The sequence below is a fragment of the Dermacentor albipictus genome, chromosome 2 (assembly GCF_038994185.2).
Source record: "Dermacentor albipictus isolate Rhodes 1998 colony chromosome 2, USDA_Dalb.pri_finalv2, whole genome shotgun sequence".
NCBI lineage: Eukaryota > Metazoa > Arthropoda > Arachnida > Ixodida > Ixodidae > Dermacentor > Dermacentor albipictus.
Genome location: NC_091822.1, coordinates 126,907,656 through 126,933,623, shown reverse-complemented (window position 1 = coordinate 126,933,623; position 25,968 = coordinate 126,907,656). Strand labels below are relative to the sequence as shown.

The following is a 25,968-nucleotide window of genomic DNA, read 5'->3' as shown; positions in this document are numbered from 1 at the left end:
TTTAGCCCGCCGCACAAGGGCTCTTCTGCTCACGTTACGCATAGGCCACGTTAAAGGGGCACTAGAGAGAAAAGTCTTTCCTTTCTCTATACTTATACGCGTTCGCTCTTTCAGATTACGGCGTATGTTTTACGTATACCGGGTGCTGAGCAGCGTTCGGAAAGGCCTTGCGCAAACAAACCAGGTTAGTATTAATGGCGCACGCGCGTATAAAGTTCTTGCTCCTTTCAGAAAATTACCTTAAAATGCATGACTGTAGAATATAGAGTCAAGCTAATCAAGCATCGGTTCTTGCACACTAAAGCAACCTTCAATGTTACGCTGGCTTTATCGGTGCTTTTAGACTAAATATTTTATTAACAAACGAGTTTCCGATGCCACAAGGGCACACTAATAAAATAAATTTTCCGAATACGTCTTTTAAACTAATGTTTATAACAACATTGAAATAAAAAAAAAACTCAGTGCTTCCACTTTATGAAGAAGGATGACCAGCGAAGCTGTGTATGTGGGTCCCTTAATGGCGAACTGCACCTCCGCCGCAGGTCAGCCCGGCATTTCACTATCTTCAGGATTGGCCCACGTGTGGGGAGTGTTTAACGCCGCGTGCTTCACCTCCGCCGCGGGTCGGCCCGGCATTCCACTATCATCGGGATCGGCCCACGTATGGGTAGTACTTAACGCCGCCCGCTTCAACTCCGCCGCGGGTTGGTCCGGTATTGAGCTATCTTCGGGATCGGCCCACGTATGGGTAGTGCTTAACGCCGCCTGCTTCACCACCGCCGTGGGTCGGCCCGGTATTGCACTATCTTCGGGATTTTGTGTCTATAGACGGACTCGATCCTGGGAGAACTAGCCCTTAACAGCTTAATTGTAAAAATTATTTATTCTGCGTCAGTAAATTACCCTTGTACAATATCAAAAGCACCACTTTTACCGATACAAGATGCTTCGTCAGCCAGAAAAAGTGCAACGACAAATAACGGGTGGCGACGCTTCCTTTGAGTTCCCGCACCAGCCCGCGGCGACGTAATGAATTTCGACAGCGTCTTCTAGGGCTTAGTTAATTCTATAGCGGAAAAGGCAGACTACATTGTGTTTTGAAGGAATCAAGGATGAAACGTTTCCGGAGCCAACGCGGTCTAAGTACAAAAAAAAAGTACTTTGAAATCCGTGACCTCAAAGTGACGCACCGACGTTGGGTTGGTGGATACCAGCTTGTGGATACTATACAGTGAAACCTTTTCGTACGTGCCTTCACAATGAATTTCAGCGCTCGTCGCTCTGTGCTTCTGAGTCAAGGTCAACACCTTGCGACTTTCACGGTCTTCGCTCGTCGACTTCCCATGTATGCTCTGACAAGGTCGTGTTTCAAGTAGGTATACGAGGCGCACAAAGCTCTTCGCAGAATTCTTTTCGACTGCGGAATTCGTCTTTCCTCTGTATACAGTGCTGCTCCTCAGTCTCTGGGTGATGGGATAGGTGTTTGTGCTCGGCTTTCCTCCTCTCCCTTTCTTCTTTCTCAAGCGAATGGGTCTATATATAGTGCCCCTCTCAGGAGACAAGGGCTGGTCTGCCTCTCCGCGGCTTTCGTGCGGTGGTTCTGCTTCCACGTGTTGTTAATGATAAGGCGCCAGAGCATCGCACGCAGACTTTGGGACTTCAACTCGAGACACTTTCATTAGGCAGCGTCGCTTGGGTCTACTTCCTAGTACACGTGCAGAAGAGCTTTGCGCGAGACTTTTGTGGATTCGTCCGAGACTCGAGAGCTGTCGCCACGAAATTCTTGTCACCAAAATTTAGCTCCGCCGCAACCCTATCGCACAAGTCGTGTGTCACGTTACCCCATTCCAGTTCTTGGGCTTCGAGGGTAAAGTTCGTTGCGAACGGCGAGACACAGGGCACAGCGACTAGGCCCATGGTTTATCAGTCAACCACGGATGACATTTAGCCAGGGTATTAAGCCTGTCCACTAGGCATATGTTGAGGGCCGTCCATGCCAATCCCCATCGAAAAATTCTTATGCTTCATAACTCCAGTTTCCAATGATCCCGTATGACATGCGGGAGCAACTTTACTTGATTTGTTTTCAAAAGTACAGGCCTGGATTCTAGGCTATACTTGTAGACACTTCGTTATCTCTTTTGTCTTTTCTCTTTGTCGTTATTTGCATCCAAGAAAGAGGGACCACTCTTTCTTTCTTGCTTCAACTAATGCAGGCTGGCTGGCTAGAGGTGTGCACATCAGGCAGACGACCTTCTCATGAAAACATCATTTTTCTCTTTCTACGGGTTTTAATATGTGAACCACTTATGTTCCCATGGAATATCACTAGATATCTTTGTGGGGCATACGGTTTTGTGCATACGTTATATCAATGACGAATTGTGATGACGCCACATAAGGCTTTCTTGTGCTGGACTCATCAGCCGTCACCCTTACCCACAGATGTGCCTATAAGCAGCTTCTTCTAGCTTGATGCTGTAACTTGTAACCTGACCTTTATTGTTGTGAATCGGCAGCGAGGCTGCTGCCCGGTTACTTTGACGTGCGATAAAGACATGTCGTTGTAACGGTCTGACATGTCATTGTAACATATATACGACAGTCGGATATGGACAGCACGCCTTTCCACGACCATATCAGACCAGCAGGTTTGATAACAGGGTTATAGGTAGTCTAACTTCCCGAATTCAGTCCAGTGGGATCACTACACATGTGCACAACGTCGCGAAGCATCGTCACAACGAAATAGGCTCGTTGTCTTCTACCGAGCGCGTATTGCACAAGTTTTGTCATCTTTAAGTCCGGTTACACTCAGTGCCGCGAGCGCTTTTGAATCAGCGCACGACATTTTCATCACTAATGCTGATAGCAGTGCATTCGATCACTGACAATAGCACATATATTGAGTCACGCGTAATAAAATATGGTGCATATTTATACATTGGTTACATAAAGGTGTATAAGTCTAGCTGGTTCAGTATGTTCTGAAGTACTCGTCGCATACTATATAAGCATTGGCGACAGAAGAGACCATTGGCCTAAGTCGTGCGTCCCATATAACGTGGCGGATCAAAGCCAGTTTCGTGCAAATGTTACCAGAGAAGTCTGGCCCTAATATGTACGGCACCTGCAAGTGCGGTGGTTCATCTAGCAAATGTCGAGTACTACATGGATTCGCCAAAAGTCCGTTTTTCTGGCTTCAGTCGACTTGCGTCTTGTTCAAGTGGATAATATGCAACAAAATGTCGCATTATGAATCCAGCGATTCGCAATTATTATGCATATGCGGAGAATCTCTTTCCCTTCATGCGTTTATAAAACTGATTGGAAATTTAGCAAGATAAAGCGTAATTAATAGCTCCACAAAAAACTTCAGGTGTCGCAAATACCAAGAGTATAGATAAATTCATGCACTAGTCACCTTGCCCATAGTGGCTGAACGTTCACAGCTCGAGAATTTATCAGTTTGCTAACAGCGCGAGAAGATGCGAGTAGGATGAAGGTAATGATCGACGCGAGCATTTGCAGTCTATTATTTTTTTCCCTGGCCAAACCCAAACACCGTCATTGAGTTCCGAAACAAGCTCGGAACTCAGGATGCCATGATACAACTGAAAAATGAAATCCTCGATGACACTACCAACACGAAAGACAAGCGAGCCATCTTGGGTTTGGACTTGCAGAGCACTTTTGATAAAGTGAGACACTCTGCGATACTGGCCCATGTGTCCCGGCTAAACATGGGTAAGAGCACATATGCGAACATCAAGGAATTTTTGACGAAGCGGACCACGGAGATCATCACCGGTGACCTGCGGCTCCAAAAAGAAGAAGCTCGGCAGTCTCGGGTACCCCCAGGGCTCGGTCATCTCGCCATTACTTTTCAACCTTGTAAGGATAGGGGTGGCCGAGCGGCTCTCGCGAGTCGCGGGTGTCCAACACACCATCTATGCCGACGACATAACGCTCTGGGTCCCAGGGGGAAGCGACGGACACATCGAGAGTACATTGCAACAGGCGGTTGACGCTATCGAGGAGCAGCTGGACAGGTCTGGGCTCGTCTGCTTCCCAAGCAAGTCTGAGCTGTTGGTGATTCCACCGAAAGGAGCAGCTAGGAAGAGGAAAGGCAACGAACCTGTGAGAAAGCAAGAGACAGTAAAGATCAAGACAAGCGGCGGTCACACGATCCCGGATGTCGAGAAGATGCGAGTGCTGGGGATGCTGATTGAGCGCAAACGAGTGAACGGTGAGACGGTCAACCGTCTCGCGGCCGAAGTCACCACGGCCATTCGCCTCATCAAGAGGGTGTCACACAGAACAGCCGGCATGAAGGAACAAAGCCTCACCCGGCTAGTGGAATCTTTCGCTATAAGCCACATTGCATACGTTGCTGCTTTCCACAACTGGAGGCAGTGCGAGCGAAATAAGATCAATGCGCTCATACGCAAAGCGTACAAGGCAGCACTCGGACTTCTCGACTGCACAAGCACCGACAAGTTCCTGGCCCTGGGAGTGCATAACACCCTGGAAGAAACCGCTGAGGCGCAGAGGATCGCCCAGCTCGTGCGACTATCGGAAACAAGAACGGGCAGACAAGTGCTGCGTGACCTAGGCATGGGGCCAAAGGAAGGGGGACCCGAAAATTCAGAAGTGCCTGTACCGGACGCAATCAGTAGACGGCTGCGGGTATGTCCGGTGCCAAGAAACATGAACTCTGAGTTCCACAAAGAGCGGCGGGCGGCGAGGGCCAAGGCGCTCATCGATCTCCATGCCAAAGACAGGGGTGCCGTGTTTGTGGACGCGGCAGAGTATCCACATGACAGAAAGGCATTCGCTGCTGCAGTTGTCGTCGGGGCATCGACCGGTGCAACGAGAACCGCGGCGAGTGTGCGGACTCGAGGGGCGCATCGAGCCGAGGAGGTGGCCATTGCCCAGGCCATCGCCGACCCCGAGTGCACGACTGTGCTCTGTGATTCTAGGACGGCAGTGAGAAATTACGCCAGAGCAAGAGTGTGTGCTGAAGCCGCGCGTGTGTTGTGTGCGGTCGATCTCGCGAGTAAAAATTGGTGCGTCGTGATCAAGTGGTTTCCGGCGCACATGGGCAGTCGTATCGCGGCGACGCAAACCACAACGAGACGGCGAACGCGGCGGCGCGAGGACTAACCAACCGTGCCGCTGCTACTGCGGTCGACCCCTCGTGGTGGTGGGAAACCAAGGACAGAATGACCTCTTACAACTAAATTGTGAAGTGGTGCAGACTAAAGAGAAGGACTATGCCGCCACCTCATCCGGGCTTGACCCGTAAAGAAGCGGTGTTATACCGACAACTTCAGACGGGGTCGTTATTCACCCCAGTGCTAATGAGACTCGTGTGTCCGAGTGTTTATGTTAGTGACCTGTGTTGTGTGTGTCGAAGGGAAAGAGCCACTGCAGCTCACATCCTTTGGGACTGTTCCAAGAACCCGCATGAAGAAGTAACGATGACAACGATTCCCGGGAGCCGCGGCTCGAGGCCGCAATGAGGTGCTACGATCACGAGGTCCAAGCCCAGGCCGTCCAGCAGATGTCGGCGGCCCTCGAAAGGCAACAACCGAGCGAAACCGGAGGGAGGCTGCCACCACAAAAGAGGGGCAGGCGCAGTCGACCAACGGGAGCAGTGCGGCCACGGCCGCAGTAGAGGCGCCACGCGCCGGGAAGACGTCATGGCCGCGTCACGGTGACACCTCCCTTACAGGGGAAGGCTAATCGTTCTGCAGGCATTCCTGATAAAGTTGCTTCGCTCGCTCGCTCACTCGCTCGCTCCTTGCCCACACATTCTTTTCCCGCCATTATACAACCCTCAAATAGGCTTTGCCGTTGTGCCCATATAGATTCGTCCGTTCGTTCCAATGCTGGACATTCGTGCCTTTCTTCGCAGGACTTTGTGGCACGTGGACGTCCAAGGCAGCGGCCCCTGCGTCACTCTGGGAGCCCAGGACTGTTTTTGGACCCTGAGTTTCTGTGGCGACGGGAAGGAGGCGCAGTGCGGCAAAAACAAAGCGTGCGAATGGCTGAATACCACCAGTGCCAAGCCCATGGGCCAGTTCACGACCCTGCAGGCAAACGGTGAGATTCAAAGCCTACGGAACACTGTGACTTGGCGATATACACCATTTCTACAACAGTAACGCAGACCACAAAAAGAGAAAAAGGTACAGACGAATCAAAGGGCAAATCGCCGATAGCATTTTATTTATTTATTTATTTATTTATTGGTTGGTTTATTTATTTATTTATTTATTTATTTATTTATTCATTTATTTATTTATTTATTGCAGTATCACTACAGATCCATATAGCCGAGATATTACGTAATGTGCGACAGGGTGAAACAGAACCCTGCAAACATGGTTACGAAGTATTTAAAGGTATATATATACAAAAAACGTACAAAGAAACAAACGCACCATGGAACCAACAAATATGACAAAGACCAACCTAAGTGCCAGCAGAAACATAAACTAAAGTAACAGTAACGGGCTTGTGCGATGTCGCAGAGCTTCAACATAATTTCCCGCTTCGCTGAAAATCAGTTTTGTGCAATACAATTAGGTTGCAATTTGCAGCGAACAAATTCATAAGGCATCATGTAACTGAACCTTACATAACTGCTCTTTAGTATGCTGCATCACTACCAAAACTACAATAAATAAACTTCTTGTTTTGCAGAAGAAAACAATTCGCCACACTGTGAGTGAGTGAGTGAAGTAACTTTATTTTGGTCCAGAGAAGACGCAGGGGAGACTCCGCGCCACCCGGCTAGTCCCACGTAGGGACCGCCAAGCCGAGCTTGACGGCCCGGTCGCGGGCACTCTGGACGGCCAGGGTTTGGTCGCTGAGTTCGGGGCTGCCCAAGAGCGCAGCCCACCTATCCTCGCTGAAGGAGGAGCCGATGGCTTCACACCCCCACAACACATGGTCCAATGTTGCCCTTAGTCCACAGGCAGGGCAGTCGGCACTGGGGTATCTTTCGGGGTATATGGCATGAAAAACCACGAGGTTAGGGTACGCACGGGCTTGTAAAAGTCGAAGGGTAACCGCCCGCGCCCTACATAAGGCGGGGTGCGGGAGGGGGAAGACCCGTCTTGACAGATAGTAGTGCGTGGTGATCTCGTTAAACGTAAGCAAGGGTTCACCGCGGGGCTGAGGGACTGCTGAGGCGGCGCGGTCAGTGAGTCCTCGCGCGGCCTCGTGTGCGCCCTCGTTAGGGTTAGAGGGAGAACCCTCAATCAACCCCAAGTGAGCGGGAAACCAAAATAGAGAATGCGGAGAGATACTTTTGGCGCTTTGGAGAATGCGGAGGGCCTGGGGGGAGACCATACCGGTTTGGTAGGCCTTAATGGCTGCCTTAGAATCACTATATATTGCCTCTCTGCGACCATCGAGCACAGCCAGCGCGATTGCAACCGCACTGTAAACCGATTTGCACCATTGAGGGTGTAAAGCACAGGACACGTGTTTACAAATTATAATATTATTCGAATTGATTATTTATATTCATGCAACTAAATGCCCCTATGCAGCTAAACTTTCCTCCGCGTGTGAGGAATTTTAAAACACACACAGCCTCTCAAGAACGACGTCAAATAAATGCAAATGCAAGAAAGACGTGCGTAATTTCGTACTTCCGAACATGCTTCAACCACCAGTCGCCAACCCGAATACCTCCCTTATTTCCAATACGCACAGAGATAGATGTACATATACAGAGATCCTCCGCTTGTCAAGAGTGGAAAGCAAATAAATTGTGAAGAACACCACAAGCGGGTGCTTGCTCAACCTGTGTCTGATTCTTTAAGATATATTTAACTCGGCTGGAGAAGAAGAGCTGCGCCTCTTAGAGACGAAAGGTAAAACCTGAGTGCTCTTTTCACGTCCCAGTCGTAATCGCCATTGACTGTTTTTGGCGAACTCAGCCACTCAGTGTCAGGCTTCCTCTCGTGGTTTTCTGTACCAGGACCACTCATATTTCTGACTACAAATCCAAGGCCTCGAGCTGAGCCCCCTACCTCAAGCCCTGCTATTTCCAACCTCGCAGTTAAACTTAGTATTAATTCATACTTACTGGCTGGTTCTCTAAGCCACGTAAGTAGAGAGTTAGAGCTCAGCGAGCCAGAGGGCCAGCGTAGACGCCAGTGCGCATGCGCGATGCGACATGCGCAGTGGCGTCTGCACTGGCCCACTGGCTCGCTGAGCTATAACTCTCTCGTGTTTCCGTACATGCCAAGCTCATGTGATGCTCGAATATATATATATAGAAGGAGCAAAATCGAACTAAATATCCACGGAGATGCTGGTTTTTTTTGTTTCTCGCATGGGCTCGGTGTGTGCAACATCGCGAGGCTTGATAACCAGCCCCATCGATAGCTATTGAATGACTTCGCGTCGTGATACAGTAGAACTCCGTGCAGCATACGCCATACAATGCACACAAGACACGAAGTATTGTGTGTCATGATGCAATAGTTGGGTCGACTTACGGTAAACCTCTGATGTTTTGTAGATAGTGCCTGGAGTGAACCTGCGTAGTTGCGATGAGGTCAACGTTTCAGTTTAAGAGCTGTTATGAAAGCGGTCGCATACCGATCATGAACAACTGCGGCGGGCGCCGCATGACACGTGATACGCCTGAAATAAATGTGGCGCTTTCGCAGTCGTTGAAATTGTGAAGGAATCAACTACAGTTTACAGCATGACTGATCCGGACACCGTGAGGACATAGGCAGTGCAAACAGCTGGTGGTCCCTGCCAAGTCTAAAATATTACCAGTAGTTCAGTTGAACGGCAAAGGAAGTACAAGCAGGTCTAATAAATTGCTGTAAATTTTACAGAAAATCTCGACAACCGGGACAATCTGTAATTTTCAGAGACACCCAGAGCAAGTTTGTCACATTTCGGGACAACAGAGTCGTTGAATACGACGTGAAAAATCACTTTCGCAGATGAATTTACGTAGCTGGCGCTAAAACCGGGACATTTTTAGAACAGCCTTTTTCGAAACCGAGACGTGTCCCGACTCAAGTGATGACACTGGGTATAGGCCACTAGGTATGCGCCACTGTGTATCTGCAACGGGGGCCAGTATGTGACGATAATGATGATAATGATGATAATGATGATAATGGCGATAACTGACGGCAGAAAGGTGGAAGGCGATGTTGCCACTCCAGCGCAACGTTCACAACAAATCATACGGTTCGTAAACCTAATTCTCACCCACAATTCACCCCGGAAAACATTGTCTTTCATCGACTGCCAAATAGACGTTAAATCGCCTGCCAGCTTTTTTAATATTACATTTATTATTACCTCGTAATGCCTTTATCCTGCAATTATCTACTAAATGACACTTGAACGCGGTACACTCTTAAAAGGGTTGCACCCTTCGGGGTGCATATTTGCCACGGAACGATAATCGTCATCTGTCCTGCCCACATTTCCTTTCTTTAACGCTGCGAGCCCGGTACTTCCCAGTAACAAACGGCATGCGCGTTATCAGCATGACATAGCATTCCCGACAGGAAAGTGACGAGCGCAGCGTTTTCAGGTGGGGAACGATCCCACAACCTTCGCATTTCGCGTGCGATACTCTTCCCCATGCGTTCCCCACCTGCGGCAAGCTGTCTTTTCATCCACTTTCATTTCCATTTTTTATCATTTGTTTATTTAATTTATTAAGCACACGTAATTTCCCCTATGTTGTCTTTGGTGCCAGTGTTTGTTGCCTTCTGATGGTACTATATTGTATTGTAGTTTTTAGCGGCCACGGACACGCGGCTACCCACTACAGTTCCAACATTCGCAAAATACGTCATCAGAACAGAGAAACTGCTCTTAATCACTCCCTAAAGTAACAAACACCCTGCACTATAGGTCTGTGATCGGCGGATCTAGCGCCGGGAGATCGGCACTGGGTCCGAACTAGGTCTGCACAAGTTCAGTATCGGCACTCAATCAGCACTATAGGTCTACGCTGATCGGCAGATCGACACTAGTTCTGCGCTTGGTAAACTACGTTTGCAATGGATGCGTGGGCTGTGAGGATATGTTTGTGCATCTTGTCACACGGTGTAGCGCGTCGACGAATAGGCTGCCACGTGCATCAAAGCAAGAGTGACGAAAACGTTGCAGGGTTATGTGCTTCCCGTCTATTTCAATAACTAACATATGCCTAAAATTTAGAATAGTTGAGCACACTGGGATGTCCGAGCGGGGAATTTACGGCACACCTATAAATTAATTAATCCTATCTCTATCTCTCTGCAGGTCAAAACAGCTTCGTGGTCAAATTCCAAGAGCCAGGAAGCAGCCTGCTAAAGTGCAGCGATCTGTCCAAGACTCTCAGGACGAACGTGATATTCACCTGCGACCACGACAAGCCCATTCCTATCGGACCTGGGTCCCTGGTCACAAAGCTTCCGTACAGCAATATTGACGACCAAGAACTGTGCGAGGTACATGAGCAGAGAAATCTCTTGCAAACAATTATTCTCGTCATATTCTGGTGGCGTTGAACGGGCACCGGATATCTCCTTCGGTATCTTAATGCGAAAACACTCAAGAGGTGGATCTTATAAGGATTGCAGTCGTCTTGTCTGTGGAAATAAATATGTTGCAAATACAAGAACAAAACTAGCTTACAGCCATTAAGCGCATCGACAAGGACAAAAATATTTAGCCTAGTGACATTACGCTATGAATGTCTAGAAGAACGTACACACCGACTAGTCCCTGGCAATATCCAGTCCCTATGCTAACTCGGTTAGATTCGCAAGCAACACGTAGGTCCTTCGCACGTCCACACTGTCCGGCGTAGTCAGAGTAGTTATGCTCGAGATCGCAAAACTCAGGGATCGGAGTGCATTAATTTAATTATCATAGCCGATCACAGCAACGTTATGATTAAGCGCAGCGGGTGTTCGGTTGTCATCGCTTTCGTGCGTCAAAGGTGACGGCGAATAACAGATAGTAGACCATCAAAGGCAGACACTAGCTGGCGTTTTGGATATATATTGACCGCGGGTGGTCACGCATTTTTACTGCGTCATGCATTTACGAGGTAACGAACCAGGACGACCGTGAAGCCGTTTCCGTGATGTGGCAAGTCCGTTACTCCCGGGGGGGGGGGGGGGGGGGGTAATAGCTAACAGCGGTATTAGTAGTAGCAGCAGTAGTTGTTTTTGTTACCGCGGTAGCAGCAGCAGCAGCTATTAGCCCCGAGAACGAACTACAGGGGCTCTGCGAGCGCCGCTCGCGTGACGTCAGGGCAAGGACTCGCGCCTGTCGTCTGCTACAGTTCGGGCGGTGCCCGGGCGTATTCTGCGGTATTTTCGTTTGCTCGCCCTCGTTCTCTCTGCTTGTGTACTTATGGCGGTCGTCTCAAATATATTTTTACGACATCTTCATTCGCGAAAGTTTATTCAAAGAGCTTATTTCTTAGACGACAATGCAGCTCTCGAAGGCAACGCAACAGTGCCAGCCGAAGGAGCGAAGACCAGCTCATTGCGGGTTTTTCAATCGGCAACCGCAAACATATAGAAAATAAGAATCCAGTTATGATACCATACCTACCGTGGTGCAACGAGTATGTCACAGACGCTGGCTATATATGACTTCTACAACAGTTACAATCCGCTAAAAGTGGTTTGTTCACGACGAGTAGTTCATGGTGCAATATCGAATTTTTGCCTTTCTTCAGAGAAACGCTCGGCAGTAACACGAGGACTTAACTAATACTGCAGTTAGGTTCTACAAGCACAACTTGCTTCTTTGACTGCTTCTTAAAATTAGGCGCTTCTTCACGTGTTTATTTTAAGCGGCGGCAATTTGAAGTAAAGCTAAAGAAGGCTTACGTCTATTTACAGAATACAAAATGGAATGTACCAATATATATTCCCTTTTCTGTGCTACACGTTCAACTCACTTGAGAAATTTACTGGTGCTTGTTCCTTGAGGAATATACATGACGAATTTGTTTGGCGAACTGACGCAGGCTGCTCGGCCCAAATTTTTTAGACAAATTTGCCTTTTGGGCACAATGGCTGCAGCCAGAAAGAACTCGAAGCGTCAATCATTAGTAGTATGGGACATATTGAAGATATAATTCCCCTGTGAAGGATCAAAAATCAAGTGAATATATATGTAAGTCTTGTGGTGTTTTCTTTATGAGTGTTTGCGATTGGATTGGAGCAAACTTTATTTTGCCTGCAGTTGGGCGAGGTCCTCTTTTATGTACCGACCAAGCGAATAGATCTCCGTTTGCATAATTAAACAACGCTGGATCGAGACATGGTGAGACAGAAAGTGCTTGAATTTTCCTTTTCTAGGCAATCTAAGCTGCGCTGTAGTAGCTCGAGAATATTTAGCCATTCCAATTGGAGCTGTAAAAAAAATGCCTTATGGTTTCAAATCGAAATTGTAGTGAACTGATGGGTTTCACGAACAAAGTGTGCCTCGCCATACTGACAGTCGCTTGCTACCGTTTCGTGCTACCGTTGCGTGATGGGTGTGCCATATTGTCGATAAAGGCTACTGAGCGTCACTATGAAACATTTCATCGCTTGCAATTGATTGGCTCTCGATCTTAACAACGAAACTTTTCTCTCAGGTGATTGCTACTATGGTATTTGTGAATTAACTATGTAAATATTCTACGTGACACGCCGTCGTGTTAGCAGCCATGAGCGTTTCGTATTTTGGAGGCCTGTTTCAGGGAGGGGTGAAACTAACAGCAAACTTTTTCATAAAAAAATGGGCGCCTAACTCTTTCTTTTACGCATTAATACATGGCCATATTTGGCTAGAACAACTCACCAGAGTAATAAGAATCATGATGACAGCTTCGCTGGGCAATGTCTTTCTAACACGGATAACATCCTGACGCCAATTACCAGGAAGTTTCTTTCATGTAAAATGCAATGTCTCTCATAGCTAAATACTAACGGAATGTTAAGTGTTTAGCCAAGCATCGTACGCAACTTCGCGTATTGAATATCCAGACATTCTTTTTACGCAAAATTTATGGACTGAGACGGCGCATATATGCATTGTAAAACCAGTAACCCCGTTCTACGCTACATAGCTTGCGATATCCAAGCCCGAAATTTTATTGACTCACGCGCTTTAGGAGAAGGAACTGTGGTTCAGGCATGGCAGCAGAAAGAAGCCGACATACCCTTCAATAAGTGCGGCTCGAGCCACCCATACCCCAAGCATACACGAAGGAAACGAGCGCGCGCGGCCGCCGAGCGAGACGGAGCGAGCGGCGTCCTGGCCGTGACGTCACACGCGAGAGGGCGCCACTCTTAATTCTCGCCGCTAATAGTTATTGTTGGTAGTGGTGCAGTCCGGTAACTCTCACTGGCCTTTCGGCTGCGTCCTCCGTAAAATACTGTTGACCTTATGCATTTTACACGAACAGGCATTGTTCGCATACAGACGCATGTGTCGAGTATATGTCGAAAGAAAATGAGGTGTCGTTAACCCCTCTCTGTTTCACCATGTGTAAGGTGACAGTTTTGATTGATTCCTCGCCGCGTTCGGCGCACGCACTGCGCCGTTCCATTCTTTGTTTTCCCCCTCTTCATTTCTCTGCCTTTTCTTTCTCAGCTTGGCGAGCACCTGCATTCACTCGCGAACGGCTACACGACGGCGGGTGCGCGTACGTGTGCGTACAGATAGCTGTCTAGGCTCGCGCCGATGCAAAGAACACGCGTGCATCCAGCTGGTGAGCATATCTGCACGCGGAGTTCGCATTCCTGTTTTCCAGACGCTCGCAACGCGGCTGCGGCGGCTTTCCAGTCGACCGAAGCGTCAAGTTCCGTCTTTTATTGACTTCGGTGTAGGCTTGTTTGGTTTGAGTCGTAAATAGAAAAAGAAAGAACGACATAAGTTGAAATTGTTTTCCTAGCTTGCTTATTTCCTGTACAAGGTGATCATTTTTAAGTTGTACGGAATTTTAAAAAAAGCCAGTCTGCTGCAGATAACATAATTCTAGTCCTTGAGTTGGATTATGTGGAGAGGCGGACATTACTTACACGAGAAACCGAAACGCATATTCAATTGATTAGCAAAAAAAGCGCTTATTATCTTCTGAAATAATTACTTTACGGAACGTATTTGCAACTTAGGAAATGTAACCGGCGAGCTCGCAACGCGTATCCTCTCAGAAAAAATTTCCAGAACGACACCAATCTTGAGATATGCTTCATAAAACTCGCCGTTAAAATGTGCTGTTGTTCCACTTAGTTTTTTTTTTTTTACCAAAACGTTCTCTTACGCAATGAAACACAAAAGTAACTGGAGCGCCCACACATTGGAAAATAACATCTCGAAGCCAAAATGAAATTTTGCGAGAATGGGCGGATTATCGCAAAATTACATCTTGCTGACATTTTCATTTATGCCTGGGCAGCGCGCTATATAGCTTTTGCGCCTCTCGTGAAACAAACTCACAACGCCACGAAAGCACCTACGTGCGTAATTTCTTACAAAAGCCGCAAACGACCCAGAGACCATGAACTTTGACTACGCATTACCCATAACGTGTCCTTCATTATCGTCAAATACAAACAGATCGCCTGGCTTATTCCCCGAGGACATCGCAGAAGCCTGTACTGCGGGCCTCTCTACAACGCGTGGAAATAGCGAAAAAAAGAAAGATGATTTAATAATTATTTGCAACGCTTCTAATTATGCCGAAAACAATAATGTTTCGCCACACATTACACTTAAAATGTGCACCCCCCCAATCCTCAGTTTCACCAAACTTGAACTCGGCGTCATGTACAGTTGCTTTAGGGCTCTGGGAAGCACTGCGGGTAATGGCAGCACATGAGACTCTGGAAAGTTTAAATAAGTAATTTTCTACTAAAGCTGTAATTAACCTATACACAGATTAAACATTTACAGTAGGTCGCCCATGCACAACACTCTTCCTACTTCAACGTGCTACGAAGAACGTGCCTCGCATATATAGTTCCCAGAGGAAACCGGGGAAAAAAACTACACGCTTCGTGTAGCGCATCAAAAATTTGCAAAACACGATTGTTCAGTACTCACTTTCAAAGCACGTAATTAACCTACAAGCTTCAAACCTTATATACCCGTCACCCATAGAACGTCCCCCATTTCTTCGAAGTATGAAATTACTGCCGTGTATTTGTTTTCTTTCGGAAAAGCGGCGGAACGGAGACATGGTATGCGTTTCACTTAAGGCCGTTCGACATTTTCAATGAACTTCTTCAAAATTTTCCTTCGCATTACCCGTAAGATTGCCTGCGCTTCCCCAACACATTAGTTTCGTGAGTGATCTCTATTTTGCAGAAAACCGTGAAAACCAGCGCATCACGTTTCGAACAGTTGCACCAACGCCATAGGTGTAAAAAAAGTGGAGAGGAAAAAAAGAAGAACGAGAACAAAGAGCACGAAGTTGTGACGCACTTCCGAGATCTCTTGTTTTCGTTATACATGGTTTGGCTTCGGACCGCGCGACTTCGCACTTGGCGGTGATGTTCAGCTCACGCAGCTATTTGCAAATCTCACTCACGATGTGGTCGGCAGCCCTTCGGGGCACGCGCTACGTCACACGAGCCAATAGAATAAAAAAAAAACAAAGAAAGTTGCTCACTGAAAATTCGTACGGACAGAATAAGAAGTGTTAGTTTGGTTCGAAGTTCAGTTTCTTTTCCCAAGCACATGAAAACTCGTTTAGCCGGCCGTTTACTTCTGATGTCAGCGAATGTAGGTCACGCTGAACAAATAATAACCGCATATCGCTGAAAAATATAAATAAATAAATAAATAAATAAATAAATAAATAAATAAATAAATAAATGTTGTAATCCTTCACGAGTTCTGCGGGATAACGTACTATACCTTGTGCCCTTCGCACTGGTTCACAAATATATAGCAAAAGAGAATAACCTGTCAACTTAGCTGCCTGATTTTGCAACTTTCAGGTATTAAATTGTCGGCCTAAGGCCTAAACAAAATAATCGTCTTCCTACAGCCACTAGACCTCAACATTTTCTTTTAAGTGCAACAGACTTGATTTCGGTGCGTTCGGCGAGTTCCGTGCAGCGAATGCCGAGTAAGACAATTTCTTCGTCAACGCGTATATATAGTTGAATCACCCGCGGAAGGGCTTCCTCTTAATTAAAGGTCTCCGCCGAGAAACACGGGCATACACACTGCAAATTGGGGGCTTTGTTGGCGTGCCGGGCGAGCCTAAAAACGAGGCGCCTTCGCGACGGGTATACGTATATCCGTCGCCTCACCCCTGCATACGTATTCGTAAGTGTACGTATACACGTGTTTTTGTTTTGCGTGCAGCGCAACGTGACCGTGCCGTATGCCGGAGCATGCGGCAGCGCGCCGGCCACGTCGTCGGGAGGTCTCAGCACTGGATCCCTACTGCTCATCCTGTGAGTCGGCGGCACATTGTGCGGATTATGCCATCTATCTATCTATCTATCTATCTATCTATCTATCTATCTATCTATCTATCTATCTATCTATCTATCTATCTATCTATCTATCTATCTATCTGTCTGTCTGTCTGTCTGTCTGTCCGTGTATGTATGTATGTATGTATGTATATATATATATATATATATATATATATATATATATATATATATATATATATATATATATATATACTGCCCTACTGCTCATCCTGTGAGTCGGCGGCACATTGTGCGGATTATGCCATCTATCTATCTATCTATCTATCTATCTATCTATCTATCTATCTATCTATCTATCTATCTATCTGTCTGTCTGTCCGTGTATGTATGTATATATATATATATATATATATATATATATATATATATATATATATATATATATATATATATATCTGTCTGTCTATCTATCTATTTTCATACAGACAAACAAAAATACAGAAATGGCCTGGGAGAATTCGTAGCTCTTGTTTGCGGAATCCGTCAGTGCGGTATTCGTCATTCATCGTGGTAATGGTGTAGGCATATTGCGTGGATCTTAATACGGTGTGACCTATAGCTTCCATTATTAGTCAAGGAGCGTATCAACTCGACTTTAAACATGTGCGAGTGCAACCGTTAGACTGCAAAAACCGTCCGGTCGAATAAGCTGTTCTTATCACCAAACACAAGTCGCCCGCAGTCGCTGGAATGTCGGCATCGTTTAGTGAGCGATATATATATATATATATATATATATATATATATTGTAGCGGGTAATATGCATGTGGCACTGTAGTTGTAGTGGGTAATATGCATGTGGCACTGTGCGGACTGCCACCGCTGCGGCGCGAGACACGAGCGCGGGTTGTTGGTGCGAAGCGCTAGGACTCGTATCTAGAGCTACCTGCGATCCCTCGAACGAGCTACATAAACCCCACTTCATTTGGTGGAGCTGCGGGGTAACCTCAAAAACTGGAACTCCGAAGCAGGACGCTACCGACTGCTGCGACCATGCCTGACGAAACCACCCAGGAAGATGCACCCCAGCCTCCGACGGTCATCGTTTCCGGTGCATTGCGCCAGCGTGATCCTGCCATCTTTAGCGGCACCGATGATCATGACGTGGAGGATTGGTTGTCATCTTACGAAAGGGTGAGCCAGCATAACAAGTGGGACGACGTCACAAAGTTGCACAATGTGCTGTTTTACTTAACCGGCGTCGCGAACCTCTGGTTCCGAAACCACGAACACGATTTCACAACGTGGAGCAGATTCAAGACAAGTTTCACAGAAGTGTTCGGGCGCCCCGCTGTGCGCAAGCTTCGCGCAGAACAACGCTTACGGGGGCGCGCGCAACATCACGGTGAAACGTTCACAAGTTACATCGAAGATGTCATTGACCTGTGTAAGCGCGTGAATCCGTCAATGGCGGAACAGGACAAGATAAAACACATTATGAAAGGCATTGATGAGGACGCATTTCAAATGTTGCTAGCAAAGGATCCGCGTACGGTGGCCGAAGTTATCAACTTGTGCCAAAGTTTTGACGAGCTACGGAAACAACGCATCTTAGCTCGGCGCCCACCGCCTACGGAAGATTCGTTAGCAGCATTGGTTATTGGCGACAACCACGCAACTTTGCTGACGCAAATAAAAGAATTTGTGCGCGAGGAGGTCGCGCGACAGCTCTCGATTTTGCCGACCACGGAGAAGCCTTCTCAATATTTGGCTCCAGCGATCCGACAGGTAATTCAAGAGCAAGTGACCGAAGCTCTTCCACCTCCGTGTCAGCCGGCTCCCGTGGCCGCGCCTCTGACGTATGCTGAAGCCGCTGCACGGGCGCCTCGTCTGCCGGGATTCTCTCCTCCGCCTTCAGCGCCTCTCCAGCCGGTGTTCTCTCATCCGCCCTCGCCTCGCCAGCAGGTCGCTCCCTTTTTCAGCGCACAGCAGCAAGGCACAAATCCTTGGCGTACTCCTGACAACCGCCCAATATGCTATGCCTGCGGTACACCGGGGCATGTAGCGCGCTTCTGCCGCCGGCGCTTGCCGGCCTTCGTGGGCACCGCGCGACCACCCAGCTCCGGATTCCGACCATACCGTATGCCTCAGCGACCACCATCGGAAGTCTACGCTGCTGATGACATACCAGCACCGCAGTCACAGCTCTACAATACTCGTCGCTCGCCTTCCCCTCGTCGGCGCTCACTCTCACCCATGCGTCGTAGGCCCAGTGCCAGTACTACTGAGGCGGAAAACTGATTTCCGCAGTTCCTGAGGCACGAACTGCGTCATCGTCGGAACATCAAAGTCCTCGTTTTTCCCCCGCTAACGTTATTGAAGTGTCTGTTGATAGCATCAAATGTCTTGCCCTCGTCGATACAGGTGCTGCTGTATCTGTGATTAGTGAGAAACTTTGCCGTAAATTACGGAAAGTGACCATGATGCCTTCGGTATTATTGCTTAGAACAGCCAGTGCACAGCAAGTTCACCCAGTCGCTATGTGCACTGCCAGGGTGTTGATTCGAGACATTTTGTATCCGATTGATTTCTTTGTGCTAACTTGTTGCTCCCACGATGTGATTCTCGGTTGGGATTTTCTGTCGCGCCATCACGCCGTCATTGACTGTGCACGTGCTGAGGTTCAGTTCTCCGTTCTGTGCGATATGCCATCTCACGACGTTAAAGTTCATGATGTTACCAGGATCTGTGTAGCTTCCGATACTGACCTTCCCCCTCACAGCGCGGTATTTGTCCCTCTTTCATGCGCATCGCTTGCCGAAGCGACGGTCATGTTTTCACCCGCTGACGTCTTCATTCGCCGCCAGCCTATATTGTTGCCTTTCGCTCTCCTCACGGTGCACCATGGGGCTGCAGAAATACTGATTTCTAACCCAAATTCGTACACTTTGGCTTTGCACTGTGGCGAGACTATTGGTACCATCCAGACTGTGGACGCTGACGTTATTGTGCATTTCCCTGTTCCCGACGACGTGGATACTGCCAACGTAACAGCACTGGCACCCCATGTGCCATCTAACCGAGTACCACCGGATGATTTTTGTCGCTCTATTGCCGCTGACCTCGAGCCGACACAACGTGAGCGGCTTATTACTCTTTTAAATGATTTTCACGCCTCTTTTGACTGCAACCAAGCATCATTAGGCCGCACAAGTACCATCTCTCACCACATTGATACGGGACATCACGCACCATTACGCCAGCGTCCGTACCGCGTGTCATCCACCGAGCGTCGTGTCATCGCCGAGCAAGTTGAAGACATGCTTGAACGTGGTGTTATCAAGCCATCCTGCAGCCCTTGGTCATCTCCTGTAGTACTCATTAAGAAAAAAGATGGCTCGATTCGTTTCTGTGTGGACTATCGTCGCCTCAACAAGATTACACGCAAAGATGTCTATCCTCTACCGCGCATAGATGACGCCTTAGATTGTCTTCATGGTGCCGAATTCTTTTCTTCTTTGGACTTGCGATCGGGCTATTGGCAAGTGCCAGTGGATGAATCCGACCGCTCCAAGACAGCTTTTATTACGCCTGATGGCCTGTATGAGTTTACCGTAATGCCATTCGGCCTCTGCAATGCACCCGCGACATTCGAAAGGATGATGGACAATCTTCTACGAGGCCTCAAATGGAAGACATGCTTATGTTATTTAGACGACGTGGTAGTTTTCTCCCCTGATTTCACCACTCACCTCTCTCGTCTACGCGAAGTCCTTACTTGCCTTACCACCGCCGGCCTTCAACTTAACTTGAAAAAGTGCCGCTTCGGAGCCCGCCAGCTGACCATACTTGGCCATGTCGTGTCCAAAGACGGCGTCCTTCCCGACCCTGACAAACTTCGTGCTGTCGCAGAATTTCCGCGGCCGACTACAGTGAAAGAGCTCCGCAGTTTCGTCGGTCTTTGCTCTTATTTTCGCCGCTTTGTGCGCAATTTTGCCTGCATCATCGCTCCCCTGACGAAGCTCCTGGCTGGCTCTGGTGACCTTCGCGACTGGACTCCGGCGTGTGACCAAGCCTTCACCACTTTGCGTCGTCGGCTTACCTCACCGCCTGTTCTACGCCACTACGACCCGAGTGCACCGACTGAAGTTCATACCGACGCCAGCGGCGTTGGTCTTGGGGCCGTCCTTGCACAACGGAAGCCTGGCTTTGCAGAATATGTGGTTGCATATGCGAGTCGTGCTCTCACGAAGGCAGAATCCAATTATTCTGTCACGGAAAAAGAATGTTTAGCTATTGTTTGGGCCTTAAACAAATTTCGCCCTTACTTGTATGGCCGTCCGTTCGACGTTGTGACAGACCACCACGCGCTCTGCTGGCTTGCGTCACTGAAAGACCCGTCGGGGCGTCTTGGACGTTGGGCTCTTCGGATCCAAGAATTTGACATTCGCGTCATTTATCGATCCGGGCGCCAACATTCTGATGCAGATGCGCTCTCCCGTGCGCCCATGCGATCCGACGAAAGGCCACCTTCATCCACAGAGTGCCCGGTTGCTACGCTTGCTGTTACTGACATGCCGTCTGAACAGAGAAAAGATCCGTGGATTGTTTCTCTTATTGACATTCTTAGCAGTTCTTCAACGTCTACATGCCCTCGAGCCATTCGTCGCCAAGCCACCCACTTCGTGCTACGGGACGCCATCTTGTACCGCCGAAACTATCAGCCCGACGGTCGCAAATGGCTACTAGTCATCCCTCGCCATTTGCGTTCCGACGTATGCACGTATTTCCATGCAGACCCACAACAAGCTCATGCTGGCGTCCTGAAAACCTACGAGCGGCTCCGCCAGCGGTACTACTGGCGCGGCATGTATTCTTATGTCCGCAAATACATTCGGTCATGTGCAGCCTGTCAGCGACGCAAGACATCTTCTCATACGACAGGCCCTCTGCAACCTTTACCGTGTCCTGCACGTCCTTTTGATCGGGTTGGCATCGACCTTTATGGGCCTCTTCCATGCAGCGCTACCGGCAATCGTTGGATAATTGTCGCAGTAGACCACCTGACAAGATATGCTGAGACTGCTGCACTTGCTTCGGCTGCTGCTCGCGACGTCGCCGCATTCATCTTACGGCATTTCGTCTTACGGCACGGCGCACCGCGAGAACTGCTCAGTGACCGAGGCCGTGTCTTCTTGTCCGAAGTTATTAATGAGCTACTCGCCGCGTGCCGCACTATTCACCGCACCACTACGGCGTATCACCCACAAACTAACGGTCTAACGGAACGATTCAACCGCACCCTTGGGGACATGCTCACCATGTATGTTGCGTCGGATCATTCCAATTGGGACGATGTCCTCCCTTTTGTGACGTACGCATACAATACCGCCGTTCAGGCTACCACAGGCTTCTCACCATTTTTCCTTCTTTATGGGCGTGAACCATCCACTACCCTCGACACCGTACTACCATATCACCCGGATGCCTCTGAATTCACCCCTCTTTCCGAAGTTGCTCGCCATGCTGAAGAGTGCCGCCAACTGGCTCGCTCGTTCACGTCGGATACCCAAGGAATCCGCAAAGATCGCCACGACAACGATCAGCCCACACAGTCCTTCGCCGTGGACTCTCACGTCTGGCTTCGGCTGCCCTTCCAAGCTCCAGGCCTTAGCCCAAAGCTTGCCCCGAAATATCAAGGTCCGTACCGGATCGTCGCGTGTACTTCGCCTGTGAATTATGTGGTCGAACCGGTGACGCCATCTTCGGACAAACGTCGCCGTGGCCGCGAGACTGTTCACGTCAGCCGCCTGAAGCCGTACCACGACCCCCTTATCGTATCATCGCCTTAGGTCGCCAGGATGGCTCCTCTTCGCCCCGGGGGAAGTTGTAGCGGGTAATATGCATGTGGCACTGTAGTTGTAGTGGGTAATATGCATGTGGCACTGTGCGGACTGCCACCGCTGCGGCGCGAGACACGAGCGCGGGTTGTTGGTGCGAAGCGCTAGGACTCGTATCTAGAGCTACCTGCGATCCCTCGAACGAGCTACATAAACCCCACTTCAATATATATATATATATATATATATATATATATATAATAATGAAAGCCGTCGATGTCAACCGTGCTAAATGCACGGCTGGCTACTTCAGTTGAGGTGTTTGGATTAACAGGGAGATGAGATATATCAGCCAGATCTGGCGGCGTCTAGTTAACGCACACGCACAACCACGGAGGAAGGAAACTAAGGAGAGGCCCTACCCCCTCCGCGCGCTAGGAGAAAAGTGTGGCGGAAATGACGTATAGGTTCTCATTTTTTTGCTGCTTTTTTATTTCTTTTGCTGCATGGCCCCGCCTTTTGGGCCACAATGGCGGCGTTGTTCTGATTTTTTGAGCGCTCACACTTGTTGCTCTGGTAGGTTTCGTGCCGTGGCAAAGGCGCTGTGTGGGCGGGTTTGCGTTAGTCACCGTGTCTTGTTGCGCTGTGTTACCTGCACCGTGCTCTGCCGGATGTTGCGCGAGCGCGCGCGCTCCCCGCGCGAAACCACGCGCAGCGCGGCGTGGTTTCGCGAAAGATGTAAACAAGAGAGGAGGGTGTCACAAAAGGCGGAGCATCGCCATGAGCAGCGCCAACTTCCGGCTTCACTTTTGCTTCACAAAGAGTGACGTCAGGGCCTCTCCTTAGTTTCCTTCCTCCGTGCGCACAACATAGGTGGGCGTGGTTATAGCGGAATAGTTACCCATCGTATATACGCACGTTATCCCAACTTATAAACGCTATACAGGGACATCTCTTGTGGAATCTTCCCTGAATCGAGATGATGCGGCAGCAGAATGGTCGCAATCGAGAGCGCCTCAATTGGATGAAAGGAAGGAAAAAAAACCCACCCTCGGCGTCGCGATTCCGTCCATAGGTGTCGGGAAGATCCTGCGTCCGCTTCGCGCAAGAGTCTTTATATGAAAGAGGCACTGAAGAGGAATGTGGGTTAGTTTGATTAGCGTATTGCACTCCTGGGCCACCGGAAGCGACATTATGGCCGTGCGCTGAGACTTCGTATATAAAAACCACGAAAAGGCGCAGCTATACGAGAGAAACGTGGTGACGCCACTTTCAAGTTGCCGTGCTAAAGTTCCCACTCCGTGACGTCACAGATTTTGACAGCGTCTGCTCGGAACTATAGTTAGCGGCTTATAAATGAACAAGAATTGCAGTAGGCTTTGAAATAATCAAATATTCAATTCAGCGAGTTTGAGGACTTTCTGCCGCCCAAATACCAGCGCAAACGCAAACTTTAAGAACCGTAACATCACATTGACGTGACAGCATGGTCGCAGGCATATACGTTGGAGTCGGCTAGCGCAGGACAGCTGTAACTGGAGATGCTGGAAGTTGCCTTGTTCTTGCAGTGGACACAAATAGGAAGGGAATAATATTGCACGAGCGTGATCATCATGCCGGTGGCATCGTGCCAATATCTTGTCGACGCGCAGGTTCTTTGTGGCCCTGCTCATCTACGTCATGGGAGGCATTCTGGTCAACCGCAACAATGGCGCTCGAGGGGTGGAGATGATGCCGCACCTACAGTTCTGGAAGGAGGTGCCTTCGCTCATAGTGGTTCGTATACCCTTTGAAGTTTATCTGCAACCACACAGGTTGTATTCGCATGGCGTCAGTGGCACCACGTGACTATATCGCTCCCACCAGCCAAGAGGCTCCACCCGCCCTGGCAGTCAACGGCCGCTGTTTCAGTTCAACAAATTTATAGACGCCAAACCTGAGCATCGGCCTGCTGTAGTGATAGATTACGCTCCTAGCACGCCATACGTGGCTCGGTTCGTGGTACGATATATGTTTGAGTGGCGCTGGCTGCCGGAGTTGTCGCCGCTCTTTGCAATCCGAGCCGCTCGCTTTCTGTTCGCCACATTTGAGGACTTTAGTTCCCAGACTCGGTACCTGGAAAAAAAATTGTTGCCTTTGAAACGGTGACGCTCACCTGCGGAGCGTAAACGCACAATTATCCGCGCGTTACAACCGCCGAGCAACCGCACCAGCGGCGCAGCAGAGGAGCGGACGACGAACCCAGCGCAGCCGCGCGGAATGACTAGAAAACACCGCCTATCACCTCGTGCTTAGGTTCTTTTTCCCATGGTTCCCTTTATTTTGCCCTTTTTTTATAGCTACGCTTCAAAAAAGTGTCACGTGACCCTCTCTCCTAGGCTTCATTTCTATTTTCTGTCGTGGAAGGTACATCAATATTTGAAACAGGATAAGGCTCGTGTCTGCTGCAGAAAAAAAAAGTAATAGACGACTCAGCATGCCGTAAGGAATTGAGTATAGATATCCAGCCAAACAGTCAGGACATCAGAGAATCTGCCCCTTGCCCAAGTGCTGGGTTTCAAACCTGATGAGAGCGTTAACTGGCCAGAGGTGGAAATCGGCAAGGAGACGATCGGAGTATTACTGGTTGGCAAAAAAAAAAAATTTAAAAAAATCAGGGGAGAGATGAGGACAGAATCTTCCCAGAGATAGGTAATGTTACAGAAGAAATCAGATAAAGGCAACATAGCTAGAATGCTTGATTACGATATAGGGTAACAGGTAAGTAGTTCATATAGTGTAGGTGATTATTTTTCGCCATCCCAGTTCAAATTTGATGTCTTTGACGATCGTCCTCGTCATAATTATCATAAACTAGAATATTTATAAACTGCAGCTCTCGTACCGCAGGTGAGAATCCACATATGCGGTAGACTCCGGATAAACGAAACTCGGTTAAACGGAAATGCCGGATAGACGGAACAATGGCGTCAACATTGGTTGGCCGCCCATAGGCTAAATATTAGTACACTTCGGGTAAACAGACCCCATGTTATTGTGTATTTCGGGTAAGCGAACCTGTAACCTGAACCGCGATATACATCGTCGGCCTTTGGAACGGCGTCGGTCCGCCAGACACGTCAAATGGTGATGCCATAAGTAAAATAATAATAATAATAATAATAATAATAATAAGAAGAAGAAGAATAATCCAATCCATCAGGCAGTCGAAATAAAGCTTATGCAAATTAAAGGCGCCGAAGTTGCAATGGTGTTTCTATCAAGAGGACTTCGCTATAATGATCCCTGGGCAGGAAGAAACTACTACGGAGTAAATAGGATCTTGCAGTCGGGATGCCGACTGCAAGATCCCTATCGAACTACTGCTTTGTTCACACTGCCAGGAATACGAGACCTCGGATGATACCCCCGCTTTGAAGAGACAGTTGAAAATACAATCGGTGAAGTTCGTGGCGAAGACTAAGGTTCTGTTGGCGGAGGGATGTATGGGTTTCTGTGCGCGTTGCCGCTTCGGACCCGTTTGCAAAAGAGGCAGTTGAATGTCTGCAGCGCTATATTAACGCGAGGACTGCGCTGGTATTACGGGTAATTCTATCGCGCATGAACGCAACTTCGTGCAAATAAGCTACAATATTGCGAGTATAGGAGCGTAGTAAAGTATATATATTTCACTA

The 25,968-nt window shown here is 48.5% G+C and overlaps 1 protein-coding gene across 1 annotated transcript in view; it reads left to right on the top strand.

Annotated features, from left to right (window-relative positions):
• The window catches only part of LOC135895928 (uncharacterized), a 74,184-nt gene that overhangs the window by 43,638 nt on the left and 4,578 nt on the right, over nucleotides 1-25,968 (top strand). The window contains exons 2-5 of the mRNA XM_065424195.2: nucleotides 5,924-6,111; nucleotides 10,312-10,499; nucleotides 16,378-16,469; nucleotides 23,947-24,070. Of these exons, the coding sequence (XP_065280267.1) occupies nucleotides 5,924-6,111; nucleotides 10,312-10,499; nucleotides 16,378-16,469; nucleotides 23,947-24,070 (592 nt within the window). The remainder of the gene's footprint in view (nucleotides 1-5,923; nucleotides 6,112-10,311; nucleotides 10,500-16,377; nucleotides 16,470-23,946; nucleotides 24,071-25,968) is intronic.